The sequence below is a fragment of the Filicampus tigris genome, chromosome 15 (assembly GCF_054856515.1).
Source record: "Filicampus tigris isolate MCC_2025a chromosome 15, RoL_Ftig_1.0, whole genome shotgun sequence".
Taxonomy (NCBI): Eukaryota; Metazoa; Chordata; class Actinopteri; order Syngnathiformes; family Syngnathidae; genus Filicampus; species Filicampus tigris.
Window position 1 is genome coordinate 16,333,807 of NC_141231.1, and position 18,539 is coordinate 16,352,345.

An 18,539-nucleotide genomic window follows, 5' to 3' on the forward strand; every position below is an offset into this window, starting at 1 on the left:
ACAATTAAGATGGACGAAATGAGCCGTATATTCGAAAATCATGTGATTAGGGTCATGAAACATGTCACATATACGCATACACAGTACACAGCATAAAATCCCAGTGTTCAACATGTTGAGGATTCCCCCCCCCCCCAACCCTCCCAAATAACCGCAATGGATTCCAACTCCCATGACATTGTTGCCAGGATACAGACGTGTCCACATTTGACAGAGCCCGAAGAGGAAACTTGGAAGTGAGACGTGATTCGCGCGCACACCCGTTATGAGACACGGTCACGACTCGGGCTCCAGGCGTGGAAGCACAGGGAGGATGAGGTTACCGAATGACGAGTCCTGAGTGATGAAGAAGCCCGACGAGTGTGCCTGAGCGTGCTGCGGGAAAAGACAGTTAAAGCGGAAGTCAACGCAAGCATTTTTTTTTTCAAGAATATGTTCTATGTAAGCCCACTGGTAGAAACAAGGCATTCTGATAAATATTGCGTTTGTGGAATACGTGTTAACCGACTCGTTTTTAGCGCACTCTGGGGGCGGCCATTTTGTTTTCTGTCGACTGAAAATGACATCACAACAGCTCACAACGACCAATCACGGCTCAGATTCAGAAAACAGGTTAGCTGTGATTGGTCGTTGTGAGCAGTTGTGATGTCATTTTTAGTCGACAGAAGACAAAATGGCCGCCCCCAGAGATGAGAGTGCATTTTGCTGCTTTATTTATATTCCACAAACGTAAAATTAATCAGAATACAGTGTTTCAACTAGTGGGACTGCTGGGAACATATCCTTGAAAAAAATGTGTTTGGGTTGATTTCATTTTTAAGCAAACTGCAGACAACTTCCAAGTTTCATTTTCAACTTTTCATTTTTCAGGTTCACTCCAGTGTTTTACCTGCATGGCTGCTTTCTGCTGGGCAACAATGTGCTGCTGCTCTGCACTATCCCGGAAGTCCTTCATGCTGTGACGGGATATTGAGATGCTATGGAATGAAAGTCTTATAAATGGAGTCTTAGGGACAATTATCAATTCCCTGACAGTGTCAATGAAAAAAAGATCATGAATTATTACCATCATTGTCAATACAGAAAATGTAAACTGGAAGCATTCGCGTAGGCATACTTATTTCATTATGGAAATCTTGAGATGCTTTCACTACCAAGACCCATTCCTGATCCATTTTGACTTCAAGCCCTAAATAGTGCAGTAAAATCTCCAAGGTTGTGACTTTGGTGGGAACCCTCCGACTACCTGGCTCCTGGAGTGCTCATGGACTGATTCTGCATTAACCGCTCCCTCTCTTTTTCCAGCTCGGCCAGGATTTGTACTCGGGCCTTGTTCTGGAAGACTGCGTGGCGTAAAAGAAGAAAACAAGGAAGGCAAATGAGCACCAGTGACCATCACTCATACACAGAGAGCACTTTCAAGGCAAATCCTGAAATTGACAACATCCACAATTATTGTCAACATTTCGTGCACAGATAGCAACAAATCGAGTGACTGAGCTGCGGTGTAAGTGGAGATCTCGGAAACGTCTCGAAACAACACTCTCCAATTACACAACTACCACAAAATGTTCTCACATTAGCGTTGGGACATTTTGTGCCGAAGCTTCGAAACGTGTGTCAAGGAAGTGATTTACGAAACGCATGCATTATCCGTTATATGCAAATGAAGTCACCGATGCCGTACAAAGCCTGCTGTTTTGAGATTTTATTTACGTGTTGGTGCGATTTATGAAAAGATGTGGGATGGGTGGGTGTTTTTTGATTGGGGAGGGTAATGGGATCCCTCCAAATTTGTCATGTTAGTTGTTGTGTTGGAGCTTAGCCAATTTCCTGCGACAAAAAAAAAGGTTTTCCCATGTATGGTGACGTTTTGAGTAGAAATGTAGCCATGAACCAGTGTGCCGATACCATTTTTTTTTTCTTCAGGCAGACCACGAGTACTTACATTTGTTTGCTGATATGTATTCAAATTGTGATTAAAATCAAATGTATTTCAGCCCAATATTGTTCAAAAACACAAATTTCACCTCCAAACGAATTTCTCCACCCATGACTTTGCACGTAGACGGGGCGAAGATCCGCCACTTTGAAGCGACTGTCTACAATACAGTACTTCTTAGCCAAATAATAAGCAGGGCTGCCTCTTGTCGTCATAGCAACAAAAGCTACATTGGCCCTGCTGTCACCGCTCAAACTGAGAGACGTAAACCAGTGTTAAAATGGAGGTGTATATGAGGTGTAAATCTTGATCTTTTGGGTATTTCGACAAAAGATAATTGGGAACTGTTTAAAATAGTGCGGGGGAGAAAAGCAAGAAAACCACCAACTACCAAGGTCCTATGACGTATTTAACCACACGCGCACTGATGAGCGAAACAAAAATGCCGAAAACTGTCATAGTTGTAAAAAAATATATTTTTCACCAGCTCACTAAGTATTAGCAGACAATTAGCTGCCCGATTAAAACTTTCACTGAGATCAGTTCAACGATCAGAAAGGTCAAGATAATAACCCTACGCCTCGGAGCTCGACAAACGAAAAGAACTGAAACATCAAAGACCACTTGTTGTGCTCGCAAACATCGTGAACTCACCTGGTCCTGAAGGATTTACAGCCATGTCGTCGACGACAGAACATCCACAAATCAAGATTATAACCGCATACCAGAGGATTTAAGTGGTAGATTCACCCTGTCCCACGCGGTGCTCCTACTTGTGTCTGACAAAACGTTGCCGGGTGAATTTAGGACGCCTATGGTGAGGTGTTTGTGCTAATGCCTGATCAAAATACGACTAACGGTAAATCAACTTATGTATCTAAGAAAAACACCCAATTTGATTTACATTATGGATAAATATATACGTGTTAATATGCATTAATACCCTATAGGCATATTTATTTATTTATACATTTGAAACGTACAGTAGATGTTGTGCTGTTGTTACACACGATGTTTACTTCCGGGTTTTCGCGGTTTTAACCTCCGCATCTGCGCTGTAGGTGTCAGCTGACTATTACGATCAAATAGCGGCTCCCAATCTCCGTTGCTTACCTGAAGACGAACAGAAACCCCTTTCGCCTGTCCGTGCACTGGCCAGCCACTAGCCTCTACTTCCAGGCGAGCCCCCGCGCCTGCCGCACGATGAGCGTCGGCGCCCCGCGAGGCCTGGCCAGCTCGGGGCAGAAGCACATCGCTGAGATTCTACACCCGTTGTCCGCCGCCGATGAGCCGCTGTCCCCGGGGCCAGATGTCAGCGTCACCGCTGGGGGCGACAAGGTAGGCTGGACCCAGGCTTTACCCAAGCCGTGCCCGGAGATTGAAACAAAGCAAAACAAAACAAAAAGCAAAGCGGCGAGAATTTTGTTGTTTTTCTCCGTAACCTGTTGTTTGCACTTGGTACGTTCAATATTTGATAACTTACCACTTCCAAATAGCAATTAATGAATACGGAGTAAAACAAACAAGTCCGTTCAGTCTTTTATAAATGTTGTCATTCTGCTTATAGCAACTAATAAGTTTTTAGTGGAAGAAAAGCTCTAATTTTTATGCCAGCCACAGAATAACTTGCACTGTAACGGTACAGGCGAATTTCATGAATCGGATACATTTTCATTATAACACTTATTGTGATGAGCACAAAGGCACTTTATGGTGATCATGACCCGAGTAAAAACAAAAACGTGACAAGAGTCTTAAGGTTACTAGCTGTATGCGTGTACTGGTTCATAGTCACATCACAGTTGTTTTTAGTTTTCTAGTTATTAGTAACCTAGTAATTTAGTTTTTTTTAGTAATCCTTGACAGCATATATTCAGTGGTGCACATCAAGTTCACCCATTCAATTTATATACTGTTATTTGTTTAGGGTCATGACGGGCTCATTAGTCCATTTAAGGACTACACCTTAGACTGGTTGTCAGTCAGGGCACAAATAGACAATCATTGATACAACTTCACAGAAATTTCACAGTCACTGACAGGGAACTGAACCCACAAGACTTGCACTGAAGACAGGCATACTGTACTGTATGAACAACTACTCCATCAGTGATCAGATACCGCATAACGAACACAGGATTGACATTCACACATCTGTCAGTTTTTGTAAAGAAACAACCCCAGATAAGGCTCATTTTGTGTCTGAGCGTGACTTGTTTTGAATTGAGCGAGTGGCTTGCTTGTTCATTCAATGCGATGCACTGATGCAACCCAATGCAATTATGTGAGTTTTGATTACAAGTTAGGCTCTGCACCGCAGTGTAGAAAAAGCACTCACAGGCGGCCACAACCAAGACCGAGCTCGCCCTGGCGCTTAGAAGGGGAAGGAGAGTTGAACGCATGTGATGGCGTGGGAGAGAGCCGACACGGCTTGCACTATTCTAAAAAGAAAATGTGAGACTAATACGATGGAACCAACGAAAATGTTTTACCCACAGGAAGTAAAGGAAATAATCAGTTGTGGAATCAAACTTATACTTACCCTGACATAACTGCACAGTGCACAGGCTATGACTTAAGCAACACTGAAGCATTGTTAGCTGTCATGCAAGTGTTAAAAGAAATGAACCACTTTTCACATGAATACTTAACACAGTTCACATTCCATTCAGTGTTGCGGCCTTCCTTAATTTCTATTGTCACGTCAGCCATTTTGTACCGAGTAGCCAGGACAAAGATGGTGTGAACGGCTTTTGTCGCTACACTACAGCTATGTCTCAATAAATTCCATATAAAGTTCTATGGTTGTGCTCTTCCTCCTTGCCTTTGCCATCGTTGGTCATTATTTGCTTATTCAATGGTGGACACACCTCAAATGTTGCACATTTAGATCATATATACTTTTCCATGCTTTTGTTGTAACTTATAGGTGTAATTCAATGATGTCAAGCTCCCATTGACGGAATATAGAGGATCTGTGCATATACACTGCGCTTGTATTAGCAGATATCCGATAAGTATTGGATTTTTATCGACATCAGTAAGACGCCCGATTACGATGTGAAGATATCTGATTTCATGTTTTTTTTTTTCCCCCCTCTCTTTGTACCGCCTTGATGCATATCCAAATCCAAGATTAAGGATGTTTGTCGCGAGCAAAGTAACAACACAGTGGTAACACTGAGCAATGAACGTTTTCACCTGGCTAGGTTCCCTCTGTGGATAGAAGCTGTTTAAAAAAAAAAAAAGTCTTATCGTTCTGGCTGCGACACTCCTGTAGCATCTGCCAGATGGAAGAAGTGTGAAATTAAGAAACATGAGAGCCAAAAATTTGAATTGTGTCACTTGAACCACGTAGTGTCAATCTAGCCTTAAAGAGAGTTGTAAGCAAGTATTTCTTTCTAGTACAATGAGGTACAGTACCTGTGAAAGAGGATTGATTACCTTTCAGTCCTAATGAAACAAACAAACACACACAGGCACAACAGTTGTTATGTGTTAGTATAAATGTTTGGTCCACTCCTGCCCATCATTCGGCTCAGTGTATGCAGATGTTGTGTCACATGATGGGTGGTGCAAGCGAGCACGCAGCCGCGACCTCGACAAAAGCATTATTCACAGAGGAAAAACAACTGCATCAATCTATCACGTCTTTGTTTGCACTTCCTTGTCTAGATTTTTTTTGTTTTTTTTGTTATTGTTGTCCCCACAGGAGGCAGGGCTGTCCAATGGCACGCCAGCGGACACGCCGAGTCCCGCCTCGGCATCCTCGCTGTTCAACAGGCTGCAGCTGGACGACGACATGGAGTCAGACCCCCGGGACTACTACGGCTCCACCGAAACACGGGACCTGTTTGTGACGGTGGATGACCCAAAGAAGCACGTCTCCACAATGGAGACCTACATCACCTACAGAGTGTCCACCAAGGTCTGCTTATGGATCTTGTCATGTGTGCAACATCCATTTTGTACAGCGAGTTGTTGGCATCACGGTATGGGAGTGATCCCACCAAACAAGGAGATCATATTTTTTAATTGTTGATTTTTAAAAAAACATTTTTTTTTTAGTGATTTTCGATCATTGTCAGCGTTTGTTTTGAAAAGTGAACATCAAGACGCGTAGCTATAAGCAGGAAAGATGTAAAAAAATGATGACTACCTAAGCAGGTCACGTCACGCAGCATCAGAATGTGATAAACTAACGCGGCTCTCTTGGCTGATGGAACACATTAATTCCATTTTGGGAAAGCGCTTTTCCATTCAATCCTAATGACAAAAACGATCCGGGCATAAATTCAATCACTTTGATTTACCGGACTGACGCCCTGCGTGTATGAGCTTCCTCTTGTGGTGACTTGAGAGCGCCATCGCCATGCAGGCTGCTTCCACCCTGCAATGAAACAGAGGTGTGGAGACAATGCCACGAGTCGCCTGGCGGCGTCATGGCAACCGTTGCTATGTGCATTAGGGCCTTATACAAATATCATTGTCAAATATAAAGGCATAGTGTTAATTAAGTAAGCGTATGCAAGTTCTTTTAACAGTGGCCTGTCAGCAAGAGTGCACTGTGGGGCTCTACGTGAGCCCTCATGACGTACAGCCATGAATGGAAGTGAACACACCCTTGGAAAAAAATCATTCTAAGTTTCTCAAATGTAAAAATGGTAAATAATATCAAAACAGAATCGTCAAGTTAACCTAAGGCGCAAGACGCGCATGAGAATTTTTAAGGAATTTTCCGGGACAAACCCTGTACAGACAATTCAAAGGGCTTTACTTAAGATATTAAAAGCATGACAGAAAGAGAAAGAAAATATGAACACATTACAAAAATCGCAATAAAATCACCTCACATAATTAGATTAAAATGATTCAAAACAAGTATGAGTCGCGATAAATTAAAAATGGGGCGAGATTAAATAATCTTCTTTCTCTAGGTCCACTGTATGTATGTATTCAAGCTCTCAGGAGCTTATCAAGTACGATTTTTTTTCCTTTTTTTTTTTTTTAATAAATGTAGAAATATGTGTATAATATTCTGTCAAGACAACGCGGATTGAGTTCGACCTTCCGGAATACTGCGTGCGCCGCCGCTATCAAGACTTCAATTGGCTGAGGATCAAACTGGAGGACAGCCAGCCCACCCACCTCATCCCTGTAAATAGACCACAACAACCGCACCGCTTATCGCATACAACACCACTTCATTCACACTCTTTGCCCTCTTCTTTCAGCCTCTGCCGGAGAAGTTTGTGATGAAGGGCGTGGTGGATCGTTTTTCGGAAGAGTTTGTCGGAACGCGCATGAAAGCGCTGGACAAGTTCCTGAAGCGGGTTGCAGACCACCCAGTCCTGTCCTTCAACCCACATCTCAACGCTTTCCTGTCTGCTAAGGTGAGACCGCTGGAAGGCGGGGAAACATTTTTTTTTTTTGCGGACATCAGCCATTTAGCCACCCCAATAAATCAGTTACGGGGGAACGCAAAGTAGACCTGCTGATGCAAGGGGGCGGGGGGGTGGGGGGTGGGGGGGGAGTACAACGGATGCAAATCCCAAATAAATTGTATTGACTTTCTCACCAGGAGTAAACAAGTAGCCTCTCTGTGAATGCTATAAAGTGGTCATCCATCAAATCCGTCCAGACAATCTCCCCTTCTCTTATCACGTGCAATTTAGGTCATGTGGCTCATGGTCACATTGCATGGCAGCAGTAAGGCAACATCGCTCCTGGGTCAGGGAGTGCAATGCATGATAAACTACGAAAGGCAGTTCAGCCGAACGGAAGCAGATGTCAGTTGAATTCAACATATTGATGACTATTTCAACTTGTCGAGTAGGAGACATTATTCACACCGGAGGATTCAATAAAATTGGGGGAAAAAAAAATGCGTCCGATGCAGTGTACTGGAGTGCTGAACTTTTTGTGCGTCTGCAGGACCTGAACAAGCGTCAGGGTCTGGCGCTACTCACCAAGGTGGGGGAGTCGGTGAAGCAGGTAGCCGGAGGATACAAGCTGCGGGCGCGGCCGCCTGAGTTCTGTGCCATGGGAGAGTACCTGGACACTTTCAGCCAAAAACTGGGAACTATCGACCGCATTGCTCAGAGGATCCTCAAAGAGCAGTCAGGTAACAAAGTGACGGCGGTGGCTGCTCACCAAAAGCCATTTCGGATTACTACTTTATAGTTTGGAGCAAAGAATGCTCATCCGGCATGGGTCGACGACCAACGACCAATCACGGCTGACCTGTTTTCTGAAGTTGAGCTATGATTGGTCGTTATCTGAGCCCCGGAGGTGTATGATGTCATTTTTAGTCGACAGAAGTGACAAAATGGCCACCCCCAGAGATGGCTAAAAACGGGTGGATTTTGTTGCTTAAAGAAGGAAGTCAACCCAAACATATTTTTTTTTCAAGAATATGTTTTATGCAAGCCCACTAATTGAAACAAGGCGCTCTGATAGATATTGCGTTTGTGGAATAAGAGTGAATCCGCCGTTTTTAGCCATCTCTGCAGTCGGCCATTTTGTCACTTCTGTCGACTGAAAATGACATCACAACTGCTCAGGGCTCAGCTAACGACCAATCACGGCAGAACTGTTTTCTGAAGGTGAGCCGTGATTCGTCGTTAACTGAGCAGTTGTGATGCCATTTACTAACTAAACACTACCGGCGAGGAACTGAAAATAATGTCTCAACGGGACTGAGCAACAGACATTCAAGCAGAAGGTGTTGCCAGTCGCAAATGAGCCGAAATGGATGGAAAAAAACAAAAGGTTTCGACTACAGCAAGATTAGCTGCGCTGTCAATGAGGAAGTCGGATCTTCGTAGCTTCATCTTGACCCACGGCAGATGTTGTGAAACAGGAAGCGACACAAAGATAACACAACCTCTTCCCTTCACTTTTTAACACTCGTCAGCTGTTCGGTTTACAACCTTTGGATCCCATCGTCCTCCCACATACAATGCACAATGTCGCCAACGAATGGCGATTTTAAACCTGCGCCAAACAGACGATGACGCTCTCCATGCTCTCGCCTCAAACTCACTAGAGTACTTGACTGAGCTGCGGGACTACGGCGCCGTGTACTCAAGCTGGACGGGCTCGGAAGAGGAGCTGCAGCGCCCCCTGGAAGGGGTAGCGAGCTCCGTTTTGACGTGTTGCGGGGCGATGGATGACCTGTGTGAGAACATGGGCCAGGACTTCCTGCCTGTACTCCGAGAGTACATGCTCTACATCGAATCCATGAAGGTGAGACTCATGGGAATTTTCTCAAAGCACCTTACACCACATTTACACACAGTCGTTGACTCGTAATGGAAAAAAAAAAAATCACTTTCGCTTCAATTAAAGTGGAAGTCAACGCAAAAATTTTTTTTTTTCAAGAATATTTCTATGCAAGCCCACTAGTTGAAACAAGGCATTCTGATAAATATTGTGTTTGTGAAATAAGTGTTAATCCACTCGTTTTTAGCCATCTCTGGGGGCGGCCATTTTGTCTTCTGTCAACCCCCAGAGATGGCTAAAAACAAGTGTATTTTGCTGCTTAACTTATATTCCACAAACGCAAAATTAATCAGAATGCCGTGTTTCAACTAGTGGGCCTGCATAGAACATATTGTTGAAAAAAATACGCTTGGGTTGACTTCTTTTAAGTGTTACAAATTTAGGCATTTTATCGCTTAGGAATTCCAACCATTTAATGTCAAATGGCTCAGTTTCCTATCATCAATATCTTCGACTGGATTTTCAGAATGTGTTGAAGAAGCGCGACCAGAGTCAGGCAGAGTACGAGGGACGCCTAGAAGTCGCCGTCCTGCGTAAACAGGAGGACAGAACGCCTGTAAGCATCGCCATTGTTGTGCTTGTTGCTACCTCCCACCTTTTGTGGCCGAGGCTTTTTGCAAGCAGTGCGTTAGCATTCGTCAAAAAAGAGGCTGCTCTCCTGTACGCCGTAGCAATTAGGGCCCCCTGTAGCGCAGTAGTCCTTCTGTGTCTCCCGCTAGATGCCACCCGAGGTGGAGCGGTGCCAGGACAAGGTGGAGTGTTTCAACGCCGACTTGAAGGCCGACTGGGAGCGATGGCAGAGCAACAAGCGACAGGACTTCAAGCAGCTACTCGGCGGCATGGCCGACAAAAACATCAATTACTATGAGAAGGTATCACGCCATAGCCTGTAACTGGGATGATTTTTATTGTATCACATTTTGATACAATGGTTTTGGAATAAGTTTGCAAAGTCTCGGAGCACAGATGAGATTTTGTGCTCCTAACGGGTTCAAAGTGGATGTGATTCTCTGGTTAAAAATCCTAGTCAGACAGTGACAATAGCTTTCACTATGACAGGAAGTGATGGGGAAGGGGATGACAACCCCAAAGTTTTCTTTACAATATGTTCCATGCAGCTCCATGAGTTTAAACACAACAACAACAAATTATGTTTGGGTTGACTTCCCCTTTTAGGAACAAAATCCATCCGTTTTTAGCCATCTCTGGGGGCGGCCATTTTGTCACTTCTGTGAGGCTAAAAACAGGTGGATTTTGCTGCTTAATCTCATATTTCAATCGGAATGCCGTGTTTAGATTAGTGGAGGCGCATAGAACATATTATTTTTGAGTTGACTTCCACTTTAAACATACACCTTTGGTCCCGGATTTCCTGTTTTGTCTTGACTCTGATACGACCTCAGAAGCTGTGAATTCTGAGCTGTTCAGATCGAACAGTGACATTTCACACAGGAAGTGACGATATGCTTCTCGTTTCATAATTTAACAGCCAAAACAACAATGGTGGACCTTTACCGTTGCACATTCACGGTTTGGCATTTGCCAACATTTTTGGCTAACCTATGCTTTGTTATTTGCTGAAAAACTCACCTAATCACTGGTTTTGTGCTCTGGCCAAAGCCATGTTTAATTAAACAAAGGACTCAGTTGCTGTGTAGCAAATGTTCACTTTTGTTGAAGAAGTATTATAAGCACAAACACTACCGTCGTGAAAGAAACTTGATTTAAAAAAAAAAAAAAATATATATATATATATATATATATATATATGTATATGTATATATATCATCAAATGACATGAGGGCGATCATTGTTATACTGTACTTAAAACCGTTGTTTCCCCGCTTCTGTGCAGTGCCAAGCGGCGTGGGAGTCGCTCATAAGTGTCCTGCAGGACAAACAGACTGAGGACCAAACGAGCGAAACGGACTGAAGCGCCTCATCACGCTTGCCCGCTGACTTTTTGTCCATCACGCACTTTTTCACGCCAAGGACCGAGCAGGCCTTTGGACCCGAACTGAAGGACGGTGTCCCCGTCGACTGTCAAAATCGGACCTTTCCAGGCGATTTCCTATCTACAGACATTCTTTTTCATGGTGTTGCTCTTTTTCTACTTCATATCATCTGTTAACAGTTGCCAATGCTGCTTACTTAACCACACGCTAAGGAGGCGTGTTTCTTTAGTTTTAGACACAAGGGTACTTTTTTTTTTTTTTTTTTCCCCCCCGCCCCTTGGTCAGATACTGTCAGTCAGCAACCTCAGATAAAGCCACAAACTTATTGCCGCCCTGTTAAAGATTGTTTTCCAAGAGTTCTCAGATGTGTTTCTGTCCTTCGACTTAGCTCAGTTTGAAAAGCTATTTGCAGAAAGCTGAAACTGGCCACGGCGTCTGCGTTTCACAACACGGCCTCGGAATTTGCTGCAGCGACTTTGCGTAACAAACTCAGACGAGCGCGTTAGCTGACTGATCTCTATCTCGTTCGCATCCTTCAGCCAAATTGGCAGCGAGCAGCTTTTAGCGATGAAAGCGCCGGCTAAGGTGTCCGAGTTGAAGGCTGAGCCTCAGTAGATCGATTAGTTCGGGGCTAAATCACTCTGACTAATTAGAACATATTTTCTAGCTTGTCTCCGCAGCTGGCCAAATAGATGGGCAACATTTGCAGGTGGCATTTATCTTTTTTTTTTTTTTTTTGTGTCTTTAAACGTTTCTCAAATGACATTGCTCTAAATCTACCTATCTTATGTTGGTGACCTCACACTTGATAGATAGATGGATAGATGAGAGTATTACAGTATAATAATAAAAACACTTCAGTTATGATTGCATCACTCAGAAAAACGGTTGCGATATAATCAATATAAGGATTATAAGAGTGTGTTGGATGACACCTGGTGGTTAACAAGGGCTTAGTCAATTTATCTTGCCAATGGGTCTCTTGTTTGTAGTAGTGACGTTGTTATATTAGCTTGGTTAAAGTGCAAACAACCTCTTAGTTTAATTCTAAAATTAATTTGATAGTGTCATTCAGAAATGAGCATTATCTTTGAAAAGGCAGATTGTTCTGATATGGTCAAACTTAGTTACACTCAAAATGATTCAACCACTGTTGTAAATTACATTTATCCAATTGATGCCCACACACCCAAAAAAACGACATCAGCCGCTCTTAATATTAGCCGTGTTGAGCTATTTAAATGTCTTGTTTTGTTGTTTCGTTGCAAACTACTGCTAGTTTCTGACTCGTATGATTTTCAAATGGTGATTATTAATTTTGAGTGCACCTGTATATTTCTGATATGAAGTCAATTGCCTGGTCCATTCCTGTTCAAAGGCAGATTAACTTAGGGTATGAACTTAAACAGCACAAGAAGTATGAGGGAATTGCAATTTCGGTATTGTGGTAATCATATTTAAGGTTGCCTACTGCTTCAGGAGGTGTCTGGTCCCCAGTTGGCTTGTATTCCAAGCAAATGTTTTGCTGCATTTAGCAGGAATTTAGCGAAGAGTGTACATTTCTTGACAAAGCTCTAAAAGGCCTGCCAATCGAACCACTTCAGCAGAGGGGCAAACTGAAGTTGGCTCTCCATCTTTGACTAAATGCGGCAGTTGTTAATATTTAAATATAAATGAACTGTTTGAAGTACAATTATTTGGTTGAGTGTAATTTATCCCAAATGTACAGCCGAGAAGTTGCCGGTGGATCCATTTAATGTGAAAATGTAATAAACATGAAGAAGGGATGACACATTCTCAATAAGAATATTAAGCTAGTATCTTGAAAGAATTGACTTTGTTTTTTGTTTGAATCAAAGATGCTCATTTGAACCTCAACAGCAGAGCTTCGATTTTTGATAGAGCTTCATGTTAAGTTTTTTGCCTCCTGATTGTTGTACAGGTTTCCTCCGACGTGAATCTTTTTTTTTTTCTATAAAAAAATGCCTTTGATTGGACAAAAGTAACAATTCCGGTGGGCTAATGCTTGCATAATGTTTATTTCAGGTTGAAGCCCAAATGGGGACACGAAGAAAAGTGCCAACGCATTAAGAATTGGTTTGAATACCGTACTTTATCTTAAAATTGCCACGCCCAAATGTCTGCATCATTTCCGCCATTACATCGCAGCAGAAATACGATCAACTTACCATTCATTTTTAAAAAGCCAAGTACTAATAACGGGTTTTGTTCTGTTTGTTGGTCCCCGATGTTTACATTTTACTTTCGGTCCATTCTGTCCACTTGAACATCTTGTAATTAGATAGAAATATAATGCCTGGATATTGATGTTGTTTTGATGCGATTATCTTTACCTCAAACTATTTTGGGATATATTGGACCAACATTAAAATAATTTGATTTGATATTTATGATTTTTTTTTCTAATTCTATTAAAATTGATTGAAAAAGCAACTTTTCATTCAGTGAAATTTAATGACAATAATTGTCATCTGAAGATGTTATAAATAATGCAACTTTGGTCACAGCTTTAGTGTTTTTAAAACGTCTGCTGTCTATTTTGTCGTTATATCTCCATCTACATGAGCTGTTTTGCTAAATGGCTGCTCACATCAAACACACCTGCACAACTTCCTTTTCAAGTCTTCATGGTTTTATCTTCGGAGGAAGCCTCCTTTAGTTTTCCTCGTCCAAATGGCACGTCTCAGACGTCGTCTGTGTCTCTTGGGAACATCTTGGCCGAGACCACCTGCATCCCATGACACTGCAAGGAGGAAGATAGTCACTTTTAAACACGTATACACACCCATCTCACCAAAATTATCTTTTGGGTGAAATCTCAGGATGAACCTGTGACCACGATAACCTTTACAGGTTAATTGACCCTGTCTAAACCTTTGAATGCACTTGTTCATTTATTCGGTGTTTCAGAGTAATTTCACGCACAATCCGGGTACCTCATCAGCATTTTTGACATTTTTTTTAAAAACAATTTAAAATTGACAGATGATGTGCAACGCACCTGATGGGAATCATTCCCAAAACTGCCAGTATGCTGGAGATTGTGAAGGCGAAACCTGGGAACCAGTCTAGTGTTCTCTGGTACAGTTTAGTGAAGGCAGGGATGTACGCCAGAGCGGCAAACCTCAGCGCCAGCTGCAGGGCTGTCAAAGTGATGCCTGATCGCAAAGAGAGATTTAACACAAGGGGGACGCATGCTAAAATACATGAGGGCTCGTGTACACAGGCGTTTCTGGGAGTTTGAATTGCAAAAATCTTTGTTCCTCACCACATAATGATGTCGGAACCTGCTGTGAGAGCAGTGATCTGATTATAGGCAGCGGGATCAGAGCAAAGAGGCTGAGCGAGCGAGCTGTGGGGAAAGTCGACATAATGCTTTGGTGTTGCTTCAAAAGCAGATGGCACAGTATAGCAGTGTTTTTCAAACTTTTTTGAGTCAGGGCACATTTATTTCATTGAAAAAAATCCCACGGCACACCACCAGCTGAAGTTGTGAAAAAAAAGAATCTTATTTTAACAATAAGTGTTATATTGTTTATATAAGCATTTTTTTAACATTGATTGTTATAACATCTTGAATAGGAATTAAATAAACAGAAAGAAAAAAGTATTCCATAATGTTTCATGTTGATACTTAGTGTGAAACATGGGCATGTTTGGATAAACATGCGTCACTAATTCGCTTGTCTCTAAACAAAGACACTTAGCTACCTGCTGCTACTGCCGCCACCTGCTGGTATGGAAGAGTACTACAATGTAGTAAAGACATGATTACGCTGCGAGGCGCTGGACCGCACAAATTAGATAATTTCCCACGGCACACCTGACAATATCTCACAGAGTTTGAAAAACACTGCAGTATAGTGACCAATTCCGAAAGCGGAAAACGACGGCTTACCGAGGTAGAACATGTAGGATGCGGTGACGAAGGACATCAAGTAGATTCCGGAGGCGAAGGAAAGCATGCCAATCAGGATGAGCGTTACATCGCTCACGCAGCGGCGAAAAGCAATGGCGCCAAGGAAACTGGTGAGGAAGATGACATAGCCTGCTGCGTTCCCATTACCCACCTGGAGGAGCAAACTATTGAACACACGGGTACGTTTCCACCAAGGGGGAAAGTTCAGTTCACTGAATAGTAAGCCCTAATTGGGAATTTGTTTTGATCTACCACAGGATGGTGGCAGCTTCAATTATAAATGACTCGATGCAGGCCAAATGGAAGACTTGAATTAATTGATTAATTTTTAAATTAAAAAAAAAAATGTTTTTTTTTATTAATTAATTGAATTTTCATTCACTAAATATGACCACTCTGAGGACATGATATTGGCTTTTAAAACAATATTTGAAGAAGTTTCTGATATTTTGATACTACAGAGTATATATTTTTTTTCATCGTCAGAGTGATTACAGTTTATAGGTAGCATTTTTTCGGAATCGTCATATTGCTATAAATTACAACGCATGGTAAAATCTGTATTGCACCAACCTTTTTTTAGGTCAAATTTAAAAACATTTTTTATATCCCGTCAAAATTACATTTTGGGACACTTAAAGCCATCTCTGCTTAAAATGTTTTGTTGTCCACTGTGCGGTAATTTAACACTATTGAAGAATATAATTTAATAAAAAACATATTACGGAAAATTGGCTTTTAAATAGCTTCTTTACAATTGTCCCAAACGCATACCTGCGCAGCGTTCCAGTGGAGCGGCTCTTTCATCACAAAAACGCCCAGGACCTCTACGGCTCCGCCCACGGAGGAGCCGTACAAGACGGCAGCGGAGAAGAGCAGAACCGCGTTCACCGTGTTCTTCCTTGTGTACGTCTCTGCAGGAGCACTGTTGGAGGAGTGAGGGAGGAGCAGACTGCTCTCCTCGGCCTCACTTGATACTTGCCTTACCTTCATCGAGTCAGAAAAAGTCAAATATTAGGTGACAAAAGTACTCACACTTTACCATACATGTAATTGTGCAGAAAATAATTGAAAGTGAATAATAGTGCATTAAAGTGCAGGAATGTATGTGAAAGATAGTGCCAAGCTGCAATAGGAAGTCGGCTTAATTATTCGTGTAGTTTTATTGTGTCGAATATGCAGGAGTCCAAACACACGCACCTGCAGCACCACGGCGGCGTGAATGAGGCTCAGCAGGTAGAGAAGCGTGCAGACGCAAAGCAGGACGGTGCCGTGTCCAACACTAGAAGTGTACAGCAAGAACATGTGGCCTGACAGCACACTGCCCAGCAGGCCCGCCGCTCCATACATCAGCTCTACTCTCATCATCACCTGTAACAGAGGCAAAATGCTTGTATAAGCAAATCAAACTTCAAACCCTCAGGAGGTTCCTGTCTTTTCCTATTTGGATATGTAATACACATTCAACTGTGTGAACAGTTTCAATAGTGTGAAGGTGAGGGTGTGCACACTTGGGAAACCACATTAGCTCAACTGTTAATTTTAATCTTTCTCTCTTGAAACACTTTTTTCCCCCCCAATTAAGTTGTACAGGTTATAGTCGGATTAATGGTGGACAACATTTTGAAATGATTTAACTTGGTCTCATTTAAAACCTGGCATTTGATCAGTGGTGTATGAGGCAAGGTAATTGTATTTATATAACACAATGTGATTCACATAGTTAATAAAAATAGAACACCCGAAGCTGCCATGTGTAGGTTGTGGTGGTGGTAAAAAGTTGGACCCAAATGCAGGGAGGCAAAGTAGGGTGAACTCAAAACAAAATGTATTTATTCTCCAAAAAGGAAACAAAAGGGCACGTGGAATCAAAAACGCTAAGTTAAAAGAAGGCCAAACAAACCAAAGTAACAAAACAATCACACAAAACTAGCTAGGACATGGAGATGTGACAAGTTAGGAACTACAAACAAAAGTAATGATCCAACAAAGACTGTCAGGAAGCAGGGAACTAAATACAAGCAAACTGATTAGACAAGGCGGAACAGCTGGACAAAACACAAAGGGTCGGAGGGAGCTAATTGGTTAGCACAACGGACCAGGATGACGAGAACAGGAGGAAACAAAAAGGAAGACATAAAAAGCCACACAAGGAAACAACATAACATGAAACAAAACCAAATGTAATCCAAACATCAAAATCAGAATGATGACACATGCTCCTATTTTTTAATCTCTGCCTGGTGAGCCTATTGTGCAGTTTGAGTGAAAACCAAATAGTGTAAGAGTCTGTAAAACCAATGGACATGGGGCTGAATTTTTCTTGATGTTATTTTATAAAGATTTTATTTATTACTCTTAACCGAACCTAAAGGTATAAACGAGCTAGGTGACACTTTGACAGTAATAGTAGGCTGTTGTCTTACCTTGGAGCGATTCTCCGCTTTGGAGCCGAGCGACGCCAACGTAATGACGCCGGGCCAGTATGCGCAGAACCCGCCGGATACCCCAAGGAGACCCGCCGCCGCGAACATCACCTGGATGGGCAGCCGTAAAAGAACCACCTGGAGGAGGGCGACGCTCGACAACAGGTACCCGCACAGGGGTACCACAACGGGGGCTCTCCTCCAGCCGCGGTCCCCCGCCTTGGCGAGGAGGAGAGCGGGCACGATAGGCGTCAGTTCGACGATGAGGTTGTTGACCATGTAGAAATTCGACATGGCTCGCTGCTGGTCGTCCTCCCCGGAGACTACACGAGTGTCAGTGCCGGCGAAGGTGGCGTTAGCACACCGGTCCTTGACCACCATGAGCAGGGCTGTGTTGAACATCGAGGTGCCCAGTTGCTCGAGCACGACGAGTGGCTCGACTCGGCGGACCAACCCGAAAGCGATTTGACACCAGCTCGACGTCGCCATGCTTCATTTAAAAAGTGTTCGTGTTGAAAAAGGCGATTTTATAGGAACGAAACGGTTATAATAGGAAGGGAAGTAGAAGTAAACAGTTTGGGAGGTAAAGTTCCACTTCCCCATTCTGGTACACGCGCTGCAATGCAATTGCTTCAAGTGCAATTTATCGTCAATTATCCAGAGGTTAAATCTGCAAATTATTTTACATACCGTCGCCATAAAATACAGCTGAAAATTCAAAAGAAGAGCTGTATTAGAAAAATACTGTTGTGTTAGTTACAATTTTTATCACCACCATCATACAGGTATTACGGTAATTTAACAATGCACCTTACGAAATACAGCAAATAAAGGTGCACTTAATTTAGATATGTATAGCCGTGAATAAATATGACGAAAATAAACGTTTAGATGGACAAAATCAACAGAGTAACCAAAATATTACAAAAAGCTGTCCACCAAACAAAACTACATTGATTATCTGTTATCATTGTAAGGACTGAAATGTTTGG

The 18,539-nt window shown here is 42.6% G+C and overlaps 3 protein-coding genes across 5 annotated transcripts; 1 reads left to right on the forward strand and 2 right to left on the reverse strand.

Moving 5' to 3' along the window:
• Nucleotides 1-145: 145 nt before the first annotated feature.
• inip (ints3 and nabp interacting protein) lies at nucleotides 146-2,858 on the reverse strand. The gene is made up of 4 exons (XM_086053590.1): nucleotides 2,597-2,858; nucleotides 1,247-1,343; nucleotides 890-977; nucleotides 146-375 (listed from the first exon to the last, which is right to left on the reverse strand). The coding sequence occupies exons 1-4, from the start codon at nucleotides 2,619-2,621 to the stop codon at nucleotides 277-279; spliced, it is 309 nt and encodes a 102-aa protein (XP_085909716.1). The 5' UTR covers nucleotides 2,622-2,858; the 3' UTR covers nucleotides 146-276.
• slc46a2 (solute carrier family 46 member 2) lies at nucleotides 1,228-18,109 on the reverse strand. Of its 3 annotated transcripts, none has more exons than XR_015089850.1 (9): nucleotides 17,548-18,109; nucleotides 16,322-16,492; nucleotides 15,896-16,108; nucleotides 15,101-15,272; nucleotides 14,471-14,554; nucleotides 14,204-14,360; nucleotides 13,804-13,945; nucleotides 3,056-6,332; nucleotides 1,228-1,343 (listed from the first exon to the last, which is right to left on the reverse strand). XR_015089850.1 is itself a non-coding variant. In XM_086053588.1 (7 exons), the coding sequence occupies exons 1-7, from the start codon at nucleotides 18,034-18,036 to the stop codon at nucleotides 13,858-13,860; spliced, it is 1,374 nt and encodes a 457-aa protein (XP_085909714.1). In that variant the 5' UTR covers nucleotides 18,037-18,109; the 3' UTR covers nucleotides 11,034-13,857. The 3 variants fall into 3 exon arrangements, 1 of the variants encoding a protein (XP_085909714.1); XR_015089851.1 differs by having other exon boundaries at nucleotides 3,056-6,373; XM_086053588.1 differs by lacking the exons at nucleotides 1,228-1,343; nucleotides 3,056-6,332 and having other exon boundaries at nucleotides 11,034-13,945.
• snx30 (sorting nexin family member 30) lies at nucleotides 2,979-13,586 on the forward strand. Its single transcript, XM_086053589.1, has 9 exons — nucleotides 2,979-3,280; nucleotides 5,655-5,870; nucleotides 6,989-7,099; nucleotides 7,177-7,335; nucleotides 7,877-8,066; nucleotides 8,991-9,190; nucleotides 9,693-9,782; nucleotides 9,946-10,098; nucleotides 11,082-13,586. The coding sequence occupies exons 1-9, from the start codon at nucleotides 3,146-3,148 to the stop codon at nucleotides 11,157-11,159; spliced, it is 1,332 nt and encodes a 443-aa protein (XP_085909715.1). The 5' UTR covers nucleotides 2,979-3,145; the 3' UTR covers nucleotides 11,160-13,586.
• Nucleotides 18,110-18,539: the final 430 nt, after the last annotated feature.